We start from the raw sequence: 12,986 nt of genomic DNA, 5'->3' as shown, positions 1-12,986 counted from the left end.
CAAGAGTTAGACGCTTAACCAACTGAGCCACCCAGGTGCCCCTGTGTGATTCCATTTATTTAATGTTCTCCAAATGACAAAATTAGAGAGATAGAGATTAAGGACAGATTAAGGGGGAGTTACGGGCAGGAGGGACACCCTTGCATCTTGACTGTATCAACATCAATATCCTGGTTACGACGTGGTATGTTTTCAGGACATCATCAAAGGAGAAAACAGGGGAAAGGGGGCATTTCATACAACTGTGGATGAAGTATGATATATCTGCAATGATCTGACAATAATGTTTGGCCTGATTTTAAGAAGTACATTCCAGGGGCGCCTGGGTGGTCAGTTAAGCGTCCCACTTTGGCTTAGGTCATAATTTTGTGGTTCATGGGTTCAAGCACTACATGGAGCTCTGTGCTGACAGCTCAGAGCCTGGAGCCTGCTTGAGATTGTGTGTCTCCCTCTCTCTCTGTCCCCTCCCTGCTCATACTCTCGCTCTCTCTCAAAAATGAAAACAAAAACATTAAAAAAATTAAAAAGTAAACTCTGTATGATTCTGCTTACATTAAGTTCAAAGGTAAACTAACCTAAGAACGATAGAAATCAGAACAGTGATCACCTCTGGCAGGGAAGGGGAATGAAAAATCTGGGGGGCAATGGAAATGTTCTGTACTCTGTTTTGGGCAATGGCCACACATACATACATGTATAGAAATGTATTTAAGCCAAGTATTTATGATTTGTGTGCTTTTATCTTTTGTACGTTAAATCATGTACATGGGCCAATCCTACCAGTCCCGCAAATTATTTTTGTCTGTACGATCACGTCTCAGAAACATAAGTTGGACGGATCTCTCCTTCTAGTCGTTTAAGATTGTCTAATATCCTTGAATTAAGATAACGTTCACCCTGGATTCGGCTAAAACACTGGGGATTTTTCTTCCCTTTAGAGCTAAAGGGAATCCCTGGGTTTTAAGAATTTATAAATGGTAATGTGTAGAATGCAAAGCAAATTGATTTTTGAGGGAAAAAATTCTAGGTAGTGATCATAATCACGATGGGCCATTTTTCACTTGTGAGATGGTTTTGCTAATCCTACAGGCCTACCTACTTCATTGGGCAAGTGTCCAGCTACAAGAAAAACCACCAGGCCCCTTGTCCTGCTCCTACTGCTGAGATCTGCACTGTAGTGGGCAGGGGACCCTGAGGCCCAGTGCCTCGTGGCCGCAGTGCAGTAAATCCCACCTTGCATTTCTGGCCCTCCTGAGCCTCTGGAACTGTGGGCGCCCCTGAGCCTCCGAGGCAGCGCCCATCTCCGGGAGAGGGAGCCTCTCCGCCCTCCGTGACTTCGGGACTCAGCGCAAATGTTGTCCTTTCACACCTGTCTTACCTTCAGGATGCCAGCAAACAGAAGAATAATAAAACCTGCGGTACAAGTGCCCCAGCACTGGATGGCTCCCGTGTGGGCGCTGAGGGCCAGCTACCCCTGGCGGTGGGGGGGAGGGGGGGAGTGGGGGCGTGGCCTCGGCAGGTGCCGTATCATCGGTCAGTTCCTAACACTGATGCTTGCACCCAAGTGCTTCACGTTCTTCAACCCATCTGGACGTGAAACTTGCTCTTCTGTGGCCAGGAGGCAACAGCTCTTCCCTTTGTTGCGATCTACGCCCATCAAGAACTGGGGTACCTTGGACAGAATTCTAACCAGGACCGGGGGCAGCCCCACTGTAAACAGCTGAACTCTGGTTCATGTCCCAGTGTCTTTGGAGTGTGGGTTCTGACAACCAGTCTGCAGGAGCCGGACCAACTCTCATTTCTGGCCATGTACAGCGGATTCCTAGTCCGGAACATTCTCCTCTCCAACTCCCCGCCTGACCCATGAGAGGCCCGCCTTTCAGTGTCGCTCAGCAATGTCTCTCTTTTCGGTTCCATAGTGACCAATTTAAATAAAAGGCCTAACACAAAAATCAGGCAAATATGTTTAATTTTTTAAAATAACTGATGGCAAAATAAAATATTTACATCACATCATACTGTGTAAACATGTAAGGTCTCTGTACAAAGAAATATACATGCAAAATAATGTAAAAATTTAACTGAAATAATAAAAGAAACAATACACAAATAAAAGTTGTGAGGTTACGAATACACATCCAGTTTTGAATCCAATTTCTTTTAAAAAGTTTCTGTACAATTTTACAAGAAACAAACAAAAACCCAACAAAAGAATAAATAAAATACATTGGAAGCTGCAAAGCTTAACTCCGCCCGGTTCATGGCTCAAGACCCAGGTGTCTGGCTGGCTGGGGAAGTGGGCCGGTCGCGTTCGTAGTGGATCTCACACAACAAAGATAAAAAGACATTCAGAAAAATTCAAGCGTGCCCAGAAAGCCCGCGGCTTGTTGACAGGTGTCCCCACGCCAGCGTTAATTCTGCCACAGTGACGCAGACGTCACAGATGCCAGCCTCAAGGCGGCTAGTGCTTAATTGGCTTTTATTTCTTACCAAAAGCTCAAAATCCAGCCAATTTTTGTACAGAAAGTGGAACGTCAAAAAGTCTAAAAAGTAGTAAATGGCCAGACCGATTTTGGGAAAAAAAATAATACTTTGGCATTCTGAATAATAGCATAATAAATTTGAAAACATTACCCTATTATCCAGTTTTATATTCAGAGTATGAAATCACTTTTTACAGTCCTCGAAACTGACAAATTTCACGCAGAGTTAAATCTCCTTGAACTGATGGCACAGGGCTCCACCCCCACCCCCCCCCGCCCCCGACACACGCACAAAACCATAAAGCTCACTGTACGAAGTATGTGCTTTTTCTATGTATTTATTACAGGTACAACAGAGGTCTTCATAAATAGTTGCATAAAATGTTAAAGCCACAACATTGCACATGATATGAAATAAAACCAAAAAAACCCCAATGAGTGCATTTACAGTATTTTCATCTGACTGTATACTGCTCGACAATCTGATTGACGGCTTGGGGGTGGGAAGCAGGGGGAGGGGACATCGGGGTGGGACCCAACCTGACGTCCTGGGTTGATGGGCAGAACCCTCTGACCTCCTCCAAAGGAAGCCCTGGGCAGTGGGGGTGGGGGAGAGGGGGGGACAGGAGGGAAGGACAGACCGAAGGCAGGACCAGTCTTATATACAAATAAGGCCTACATTTCATCAGAGCAGAACGATTCATTCTAGTTTTATGCAAAAGTCTGAGGTTGAATGCACGTTTCAGGAGCCTGGTCTGGCGTCCCGGTGAGACGCACGCAGACCCGGCGGCTAGGAAAGCTCAGAGCCAGGTGGACCCTGAGCTCTGGACGATGCCGTGGGGAGGGCCGCCTCGAGGGGGGAGTCCTCCCCAGGGGTGTCCAGTATCTCTGTTTTGTTCGTTAACACCAGTGGTTGAACATAGGCATTTCGTGTCCTTGAATAAATCCTGGAAAATGTTAAATTTGCAAAATTCTATTCGTGTGTATTTAAAAAAGTTTCTTTTCTTTTTTTTGCAGAAACCTGAATAAAAGACTGTGGTACAGCAATGCTGTCTCCGCTCACGAAGAGTGTGCAAGAAGGTCCTCCACCCCAGCACAGCGTGCTCCCGAGCCCCGGGCACCGCCGAGCACAGCTCACCCGGAACGCAATGTCACACGATGAACGTACGGCAGCTCATCAGTCATGTTGGTTTGTGTTTCTCTTCGAAATTCAAATTAACAGCTGATTGGCAGGTGAAAGAGAATGAGAGAGAACTTCAGGATGGGTCAGACTCTAGGCAAAAGCCTGCTCTGTAAGAAGTTTTTAACGCTACGGATAGGTCGAACATCGTTCTGGTGTTTGCGCCGCTCAATGAAGGAAGTCAGTCTGGACGTGTCGAGGACGCCCGCACCTTTGCCACTGCCTTGGCCCGCCTGCAGCCACTGCTCCTGGAGGGCCAGAGCAGCCGAGGGACGCCTGGCAGGGTCCTCTTGGAGGAGGAAACACACGAACTCCTTGGCCTTCTGGCTCACTCCTTTGAAGCAGTCCTCTGGGAAGCTAAAGTCTAGTCGGCAAATGTTCAGGCAGGTCTCCTCCACGCTGTCGTCGAGGAAGGGGGACACGCCACTGAGAAGCACATATGTGAGCACTCCGACACTCCATGTATCCGAGGTCAGGGAGATGGGGTTCCCAAGGATAACTTCGGGGGCCGCAAACTCGGGGTTCCCCAGCAACTGGTGGATGTAGTAGGTCGTGTTGAGTTGGACAGCATCTCCAAAGTCAGCCAGTTTGATCGTTGGCTTGGCCGAACTCTGATCCACCAGGATGTTTTCAGGCTAGGAGACAGGATAAGACAAGGTCATTTCCATCTGTCCCCATCCCACGCTTAACACACAATGCTCAACGGGAATCCAGGAGGCCGGCTGGAAGAGACTGTTCACACGCAAAACAGGACAAAACTTAGAGCGTGTCGGCCCACGGAGGAGTCAGCATCGCCTGTCGGGGACAGCCCTCTCGGGAGACCGAGGTGGAGTCGCCGCGCCGAAGGGCCCTGGCTTAGGAAGCTGGGTGTTGTTCTCACTCCTGGCACTAACAGAAACATTCGCCTTCCTTTCTCAGCTGCCACTGAACCAGTCCCACACCAGCCTCACGAAACTCACAGGAACTTTCCGGAACTCATGGAATGTGTGAAGAGTACTTTACTGATCGTTTATAGCATCAAAAGTAAATCTTAAAAATGGAGATTAGAGACCCGTGTGCCCATTACCCACCTCCTCGTACTTGTACCCCCTCCCCCCGGGCCTCCTGGCCTGGATGCAGTGCAGAAGCTGAGAGGCCCTGTGCTCAGACACGCCGGCCTCGGCCCCGGGAAGCCCACTAACCTTGAGGTCCAGGTGCGCTATCCTGCAGTTGTGAAGGTATCGGACGGCTTCCAGAACCTCCCCCAGATACGCCCTGATCTTCCCTTCGGTGAGGTTTCCCCATCGCACCACACAGTCCAGGAGACGTCCCTGGTCAGCCCTGTGGAAGCAGGAATGCGCACGATGCTCGTCACGGCGCTGACCTCTCCTGCGTAACAGGAGACGGGCGGCTGCGGGTGGGCCCCTTGTTAACGTCCTACAAGGCTGGGGTTTCGGAATCGTACCTCCACCTAAAGGCGCGACTCTATCAAGAGGGTCGTTTCTTTCCAACCTCATTATGGATGCGAGCGGGGAACAAGGTCACTCAGCCCCCAGAGGGAGTGGGGAGGCAGACAGCAGCACATGTGGGCTCCTGCCCAGCCTCTGAGACACTGAGGACCCGGCCTGGGCAAGCCATCTGCTCTTGGATAGAATGAAGTGATACCACCTCCCCGAGCCTTAGTTTTACCACCTATAAAATGGGCGATGGGAAGGCCAAATGAGATAATGTAAGAGCTGATGTCACAGGGTGATGAGAAAACAGCCACTTGGTCTTAATGCCTGGGCTCCACAGCATGACAAGCCTGCTCCACCCAGAATCCGGGCATTTGCACAGACGCCGAGCTCACGGTCTTCCTGGGCGCCTTTTAAAATAAGAACTCAGAGGGGAGCCGTGAAGAGTTCTAAGGAATGCGGTCACCCTGCTCACTTGTGACCCGGGAGGGAGGACTGCCCCCTCCCCACCATTTCTGGGATCTGTAAGGATAGAAGCCTTGACAGTAACTGAAACTGTGCCTTCCATCAAAATGACCCGTTTCCATGTCCCCAAAGTGGGAGCTTGGAAGCCGAAGGAACTACCTGCCGACCCGTGTGGGTAGCTGGTGCTTCTTGCTTCATGCTGGACTCAAAAGGCTTCCCTACTTTGAATCACTGCCGATGTAAAAGCCACTGACACAGCACTGCCCGCGTGCCAGGGACGACACACTCTCTGTCAGCTCACTTAGTCCTCACGCCAGCTTCTTCAACTGAAGGCCACAATTGCAATGTGGTGGTCTGGCCCCGGCCTCCCTGAACCCCAGCCTACGCTGCCCCCTTTGCTTGCAAAACAGAAACTTCTAGGAAAACCAGCCATTTGATAACAAGGTCATCAAGGAGAATGTGGTAGTAAGACATCTGCTATGAAAAAAAATCCTATTAACAGTATGGTGAGGCCAAACCATTTAGTTTTCCGCTAAAAAGAAAGGACAGCTGAACACACGTAAATTTTACACCAGAAACGGACGTCTTGCCAATTTTTGATGAGGACTTTAGTTTTTGTTGAAAAATCCCCAGATGATCAGTAGCTGTTAGTCACCCAGCATCTCAAGTCCGAAAGGAGCCTCCCAGGTACTGAGGTCTCTGCCTGGACGTCATTTTAGTGCCACAACAAGCCCCATTACAAGATTTTTAAAAACTCTAAGGTTGAGAAAGGAGCCCCAGGTACAGAGCCAATGAGATAGGGAGCACGGACAGAAGCCAGACTGGGCTGTGCCCAGGCCCCAAGTCCCCCGACGTGCCCTTTGCCCATGATGTTCAGCGTAGGGGGACGTCTTGGGGGCCCGCCGTCCTCCCTCTGCCATCTGACATGTCTGCTAATCCAAAGACGGAGGCTGCGACAGGCCCCCGACACTCCAGCAGGAGCTTTACCCTGGGGGGGGCAGGGGAGATGGTCTTGACACATGCCCTCCCCCGGCCTTGCCCTCTGAAGGCACTTCCAAATTCTTTACAAAAAGCAATACAACACACAGAAAAATCAAACACAGGGCCTTGAAGGGGTCCCTGCAAATGACGGGCTCCTAGAGCCCGAGTCCCACTGTCAGGAAGAATGTGTCCTAGAGGCTCTGAGGAGGCCTTCCTGTCTGTCCTACTCTGTACCCCTGAGAATGCATCAAGGAACTACTAAATGGCACAGAATATTTTGCTTTTACCAGTGGAAAGAAGTTGTAAATCCATGTAAATATATGAAAGGACTCCCTAGTAAAAAAAAGAAGGAATAGGTATTTAAACCCAGCTAAACGCCCCTGTATTTCACAGAGGCCAGAATGTTCTAGGGTGGGCTTCCCAAACGCGTACAGCTAACACTTTGGAACAGATAGTTCTCGGCTGTGGGGCCATCCTGGGCAGCATCCCTGGCCTCCACCCTCTAGATGTCAGGGGAACCCCCAACCCAAGCAAGTCTCCGGGCATGTCCAAATGTCCCCTGGGGAGCAACACTGCCCCCGAGTGAGGACCGATGCTCTCGGGTCACAGTTTTCACTGTTCAGATGACTGACGTGTTCGCTGAGATGGCACTGAGGCCCTGGAGTGCCACGGGGAGCAGGGGGGCTGCTCTGGCTGGAGGTGCCCCCCTCCCCCTGTCCTGACCATCCTGCAGGGGGTGGGCATGAGCCCTGAGGGGCAGGACTGGATGCCCAAAGCATCGGGGATGAGAGAGCTCTTAGTGAGTCCACCCTGGGCCCCCAGCAGCACATGAGTCTTCAGAGGCCGGGCCTCTGAGGGATCCCGTGAACCAGGTGGCATCTCCAGGCCGACACCCAGAGGGAACCTGGGCAGTGCTGGGGTGTTCTGATGCTAGGCTGGTTGCTCCCTCGTTTGGACAGCGCACGCTAAAGACTATACTTCTTTCTACCGTTACTGGAAAGCTCTAGAACTGTGGTCTCTGACAGCAGGCTTTTCTTTTGTATTTTACACGTTCTGTGGATCCCCAAATGCCACTCTCTGCCCTTCTTAGAGAACAAACAACAATAAGATCACTTAAAGTTGAGGCAGAGGCTCCCAAGCTGGGGACGGAAGGGGGTGTGTACGCACATTTCCAAAACCAGGATGTAGCTGGTGGGGGTCTCGAAGCTATCAAGGAGGCCAACAAGCAGCGGGTGCTGGAGGTTCTGCAGGATTCCAAGCTCGTGGGTGACCTGGTCACGCTTCATCAACTTCTTGTTCACAAACTTAGTGGCCACTGCTCGTTTGGTTCCTTTTTGATCACATTTCTTAACGACAGAGAATCTGCCCCTGGAAAATACGCCAAGAAGGTCACTTTCCGACGACTCTGAGTCTGTCATGGACAAGAAACTGTTAACCTAAATGGACCGGGGGCGGGGCAGCCTCCCCTGTCCACAGGCCCTGCCCTCCCTGGCCACTCGTGGAGGAACGACGGCCCGCAACGACCCCGAGGAAGCCTGCCAGTCTCCGAGCCCCTCAGTCATGCGTCTCCTCTCCTTCCTAGAGGCAAACTCCATCTCCTCACCCTGTGTGACCTCCTGACCTCAAATTCGGCAGAAGTGACATGTGAGACCAACCAAGCAGCCTCCGCCTCTGCTGTCATGGAAAGCCTTCCTCACCATGTCAAGAAGCCTGGGATGCACTTGGTGGCCCCCAGTCACCCTGTGCCCCCTTTTGGAAAGGAGTGTCACTGCTGTCACAGTGCCTGACTTGCAGGACGCCTGTGTGGGGCCGGTCACTCATCAGCACCCACGGCCTCTGGAGCTGTCCCCAGTGAGCCACACCGAAGAAGCCTCAGTGGCACCTTGACCCAACCTGGAAACTAGGGTCTTGGACCTCAAATCTGAGCCCGCTACCATAGGATGGGATGAAATTTGGGGAGTACTGGGGAATGCAAGGAATAGAAATCACCCTGTGGTGGGAAGAAAACGGCCACGCCACTCTGCTACTTCTCCCACAGAAGGGCAGTCTGTTTCTCTTCCTTGAACCTGGCCTGGCCAGTGGTATTTCTGACCCACACGACGCGGAAGAAGTGCGGCCGCTGATTTCTGAGGCCGAGCCTTGAGAGGCCCTGAGGCTTCTGCCATCACGTGAGGAAGCCCAGGGCGAAAGTCTATGTGGAGAGAGGCCCAGCGTCCCAGCCAACTGAGCCCAGGAGAAACCAGCGGATAGCCGCCCGATCACTCCACACGTGGCCAGAAGTGATAAGTCAGCGCTGCCTCGAGACAGCAAGTGGGTGCCCGTGCAGCGATGGACAGCGGACAGACAGGTCAGCCTGATACACGCAGGTATGTGCACAGGTAGCTGGAGCCACGAGACCTAGTGCAGCCACTCGAATGGAGGAGGCCACCCTGGGGGTTTCTTGGAAAGCTTTTTAAAAGCGACAAGCTCAGCTGTCATGCTTTTGACCTTCTTGCTGCCTGGGTCAGGACTGGAGAAGTGGAGGAGAGCCGTGTGGATGGGCAGCAGAGTCGAGCCAGAGGGCCTGAGGGCCCTGCTGACCACCGCCCGAGCCCTGGCTGCCCTTCTGGAAGGGAGGAGCCCCTCTCTCTGCTCATGCAGGCGTGCCCTGCATCTCCAATGCACGTCTCCACAGACAACTCAAGTCTGCCGGGCACACTCAGCCTTTCCTAGCTGAGCCTCCAAAGGAGAATTAAGTCCCACAAAAAGGGTTTGAGCGACTCTCCTCCAACTTCTCCCAAGGACACGACAGCTGGTTCGGTCCTAGACGCACAGCAGAGGAGTTGAGTCATTGCATGAACGGATGGCTTATGGCTTTAGGCCTTCATTGTCTCCTGGAAACTGAGCTGAAAACGTCTGAACCCTCAGTGTTTACTGTCGAAAGACAGTTACAGGTTCCCTTCCAAATAGAACTCCTATAACTTCCAACTGGTAGCAAAATACACCACTTGATTTTATCTACTCCTGCGGTGAGTTATGTCTTACTCTCTGCTCTCGCGGAAGGGGCTTTGGGTTTTATATTGTACCTGCCAAGCTCAGCCACTTCGCTGTAGAAGGAGTCAAAGTTGTCTTTCCAGGTCACCATGATCCCATCACTCCCTGGACCTGTAACAAGAGCAGCACCTCCCCTGAGTTTGGTTTCTGCGGCGCTACTGGGGGAAGGGGTCTCTAGGCCTGCGCTGTCCAACATGGCGGCCACTGTGGCTGCCGGGCATGTCCGCTGTGGCTCATCGGAATGAAGATGTGCCCAAAGCATAAAATACACACGACAGGCTGGGACTTAGGATGGGGACGAGATGGGTTTACGTGACAGAAATAAACACCCACTGCCTTTTCCATTATTTTCCAACTCGCGTCTCCAAGGTGGCATCTTCCACCTCCCCAAGTGCCTTTAGCTTGTGCTACTGATTTATCAGAAAGCAAAAACCACCTGGATAGTTTCTGTGGCCTCTTTTACAAATTACAACACCGGTGATTCTTCACTTTTAAATTCAAGATTCTCTTTCTTCTTTGTATCATGATCTGAGAAATTCAGGACATTCCCTTTCTCTGGTTTAATGAGATTAAAATATCTGGGATGAAGAGACCACAGGATAAAAATGCTAAGATAATTCTGTTCATTGTCTACACACAGGGTGTTCCTGAACTCAATGCACCTTTTAGTTCAGGGTTTTATTTTTGTTTTGCTCTCGGAAGCAGGTTCCTTGAGCTGGTGCAGCTGGGGGACATGTGACAAAAGTCAGCGGTCCTGTGCTGCCAAGCTGGCCTTCTGCCAAAGCAGTAGCTGCAAATCAAGGGGTACGTGCTGCCTCCTGAGCATCTTGTCAAGTGCACCCAGAGGAGACTTAGAAAGGCCCAGGACATGGGTTCTGCCTCCAGTAGCTCAGTCTAGCTGAGGAGAGAGAACAAGGCCTTGCTGGGCAGTGAAGAGAGCAAGGGCTTCGGACCGGAGGGACGCAGGTCCCACCCTGGTCCCCTGCACTCACGGGAGGGACGCCATTAGGGTCTAAGTCAGGCACAGAGCCTCAGCCACAGTCCTTCCTCTCCTCTCATAGTCTACATGAGACCAGCTTGGAGGAGAGTCTCTCAGAGCCAAAGTGTCAACTCAGGAACTGAATAAAAGAGAAATCAAATAGGAGGATGTGTTTTGAGCACTAAGAACACGGAATGTGCTGTGTTCCAACCCAGAGGCTGGCACCGGGGCCGTGATGAGCGGCCTTCACTGTGTCCCTCCCCGGGATGTCCTAGATACCGTGGTCTGCCCCTTGTAGGTCTTGTTGGGAAGGCCCCGAGAGTGACTGTTGCCAAACACTTCAGAGTATGTGGGGTGGGTCTGTGTAGGGGTGGGGCCTCTGGGCCTCAGATCAGCTCGGGGAGCAGCTTACCCAGCACCCTCAGACTGGCTGAGGACGAGGCCGAACCCATGTCGTTCACAGCGATGCACGTGTAGGTGCCGTCATCTTCTGTGGTCACACCCACAATCTTCAGAGTGGCCTCTCCCAAGTCACTGCCGTACAGATGACAAGACACCGTGGGTCACAGAGGGGCAGCTCCCCCAGTGGCCAACCCTACCCTCCCCCCTTTGGGGTCACAGGAAATTCCGAGAGCGAGTATTGCCAAGGAATTTCAAGTGGAATTTTTATTTTTATTGTGCACCCCGGATGAAACGGGCCCTCGTGGGAGGCGTCAGGGTGCAAAAGCTAAGTAAGCAGTTTGACAGTGTTGGTCACAGTGACCAGAGGTCATGCTCACTGCCAGCGAGATCCACCCTCACCTGTAGGAGATGCTGTAGTGACCGTCGTTGTTCAAGGTGTTGTGTTCAGGGCCCTTCCAGGTGATCGAGGCCTTGGGGCGGCCACAAACTCGACATCTAAGAACAACGGTCTCCCCTGTCTCACACGTGACCTCACTCAAGGGAATGACGAATTCTGGGGGAACTGCACGAGAGAGGAGTCAGGGACACCAGTCACCCTTGGTTCCCCTCCCACACCCACCAACGCTAACAAACGAATGAGGCCCTCGTTGCCGCCCACACCCGGAGCGCCACAAAAAACCCGTTCCACGCGGCACACCCGAGGCCTCTCCGCCATGCCCCATAGACCTACGCTCTGCGAGACCGGAGGAAGCAGACAACAGAACTCACCGTCATATATGTAGTTGGGGTTGAGAAGCTGAAATGGAAAAAGCATGTAGATATTAACCAGAAGCAAGAACTGCTTTGAGGTATACTGAGTTTATTCCCCGGCTACGATTATCACTGAAAGATGAGTGGAAATACAACTTGGTTTTCGTGGGTATCGAAACAGCGCATTTTCATCGCCTTTAAATGCACTCATCCAAATTTAGATGAGCTTTTGTCTTCCTTCTCACAAACGCATCAACGCCCTTTAACCTCAGAAATGCCCATTTTTCTCATCCAGTGGGCTGGGTCCAGCTGGTCCCCACACCCCTTCCTTCTGAAGGGCGGCCGGTGCCCTGGCCCAGAGCCCTCGCGTTCCCTTTGGGGGAGATTTTTTCTCCCCAGGCAACCACTCCCCAACCCAGGTCTGAGGCAGTCGCACCACGGGAACCAAGCTGACTGAAGCGACTGCCAAGGGAATGTGCCGGAGCCGGCGAGGCTGAGGCAGCCCCCGGATGAAGTCAGCACCACAGCGGCTTTGCAGCGTTGTACTTGCAAGGGTCTGGTTTCTGCTTCACCGGGCAGCTGGCAGTGTTCCTTGTAAGCTACACGTGCACCTGGTCAGGTGTGCTGCGTGTCCCTTGTTCCCCGCACAAGTGTACCCACCTGTGCCTGGAGCCCTGCGCTGGCGGGAGGCAGGGCGTGGCAAGCGAGGCTGGGCACCAGGCCCCCTGCTTCCCCCTCGGAATGACACAGGTTCCTGGAGACGCTCAGACTCACCTTCACAGATACCTTGTTGCTGAGTCCTTCCCGAGACTTCCGATAACCGTTCTCTAACTTGCCTTCCCGTTTGCCGTCTTTATCTTTTTTCTCAGATTTTTTCCTTAAACGGAGTGCTGTGTGCCAAGATGTTGACTTCCTAGGGGGAAGGTAACACATTGTTAGTGTTACATCTTCCCAGTGTTCGGCAAGTGATTCCTGAGAATATCAGAGAAGAGCTGAGTAGCTCACCTATGGGGACACAGGCTGACTGAGGCTCCTTCAGGAACAGTGTGCTCTGCTGAGGGAAACCTGACCCTGAGTCTTAAAAACCAGAGGGGAAACCAAGAAATTCTTAAGTGTTAAGGACTAAAATACAGAAGTGGCCATGATGATGGTCAATTCTTGGCCGTTTGATGCCCAGAGATGTGATCAAGTGTTGTTCTGGGTGTTTCTGGATGAGATTAAAATTTTAATTGGTAAAGTAAAACACTCCGCCCTCCACCACGTGGTGAGTGGGCCTCCTC

The 12,986-nt window shown here is 51.9% G+C and overlaps 1 protein-coding gene across 1 annotated transcript in view; it reads right to left on the bottom strand.

The window, feature by feature from the left end:
* Positions 1-1,952: 1,952 nt before the first annotated feature.
* The window catches only part of TRIO (trio Rho guanine nucleotide exchange factor), a 357,580-nt gene continuing 346,546 nt past the window's right edge, over positions 1,953-12,986 (bottom strand). The window contains exons 50-57 of the mRNA XM_086676230.1: positions 12,481-12,619; positions 11,725-11,752; positions 11,356-11,518; positions 10,967-11,088; positions 9,608-9,686; positions 7,710-7,910; positions 4,845-4,983; positions 1,953-4,298 (exon numbers count right to left, since the gene is read on the bottom strand). Coding sequence (XP_086532356.1) covers positions 3,750-4,298; positions 4,845-4,983; positions 7,710-7,910; positions 9,608-9,686; positions 10,967-11,088; positions 11,356-11,518; positions 11,725-11,752; positions 12,481-12,619 — 1,420 coding nt within the window. The 3' untranslated portion in view covers positions 1,953-3,749. The remainder of the gene's footprint in view (positions 4,299-4,844; positions 4,984-7,709; positions 7,911-9,607; positions 9,687-10,966; positions 11,089-11,355; positions 11,519-11,724; positions 11,753-12,480; positions 12,620-12,986) is intronic.

The sequence above is a fragment of the Puma concolor genome, chromosome A1 (genome assembly GCF_028749965.1).
Source record: "Puma concolor isolate L17-30 chromosome A1, mPumCon1.1.hap2, whole genome shotgun sequence".
Lineage (NCBI taxonomy): Eukaryota > Metazoa > Chordata > Mammalia > Carnivora > Felidae > Puma > Puma concolor.
Note: the sequence above shows the minus strand (reverse complement) of the source record. Positions and strands in the feature narration are given on the sequence as shown.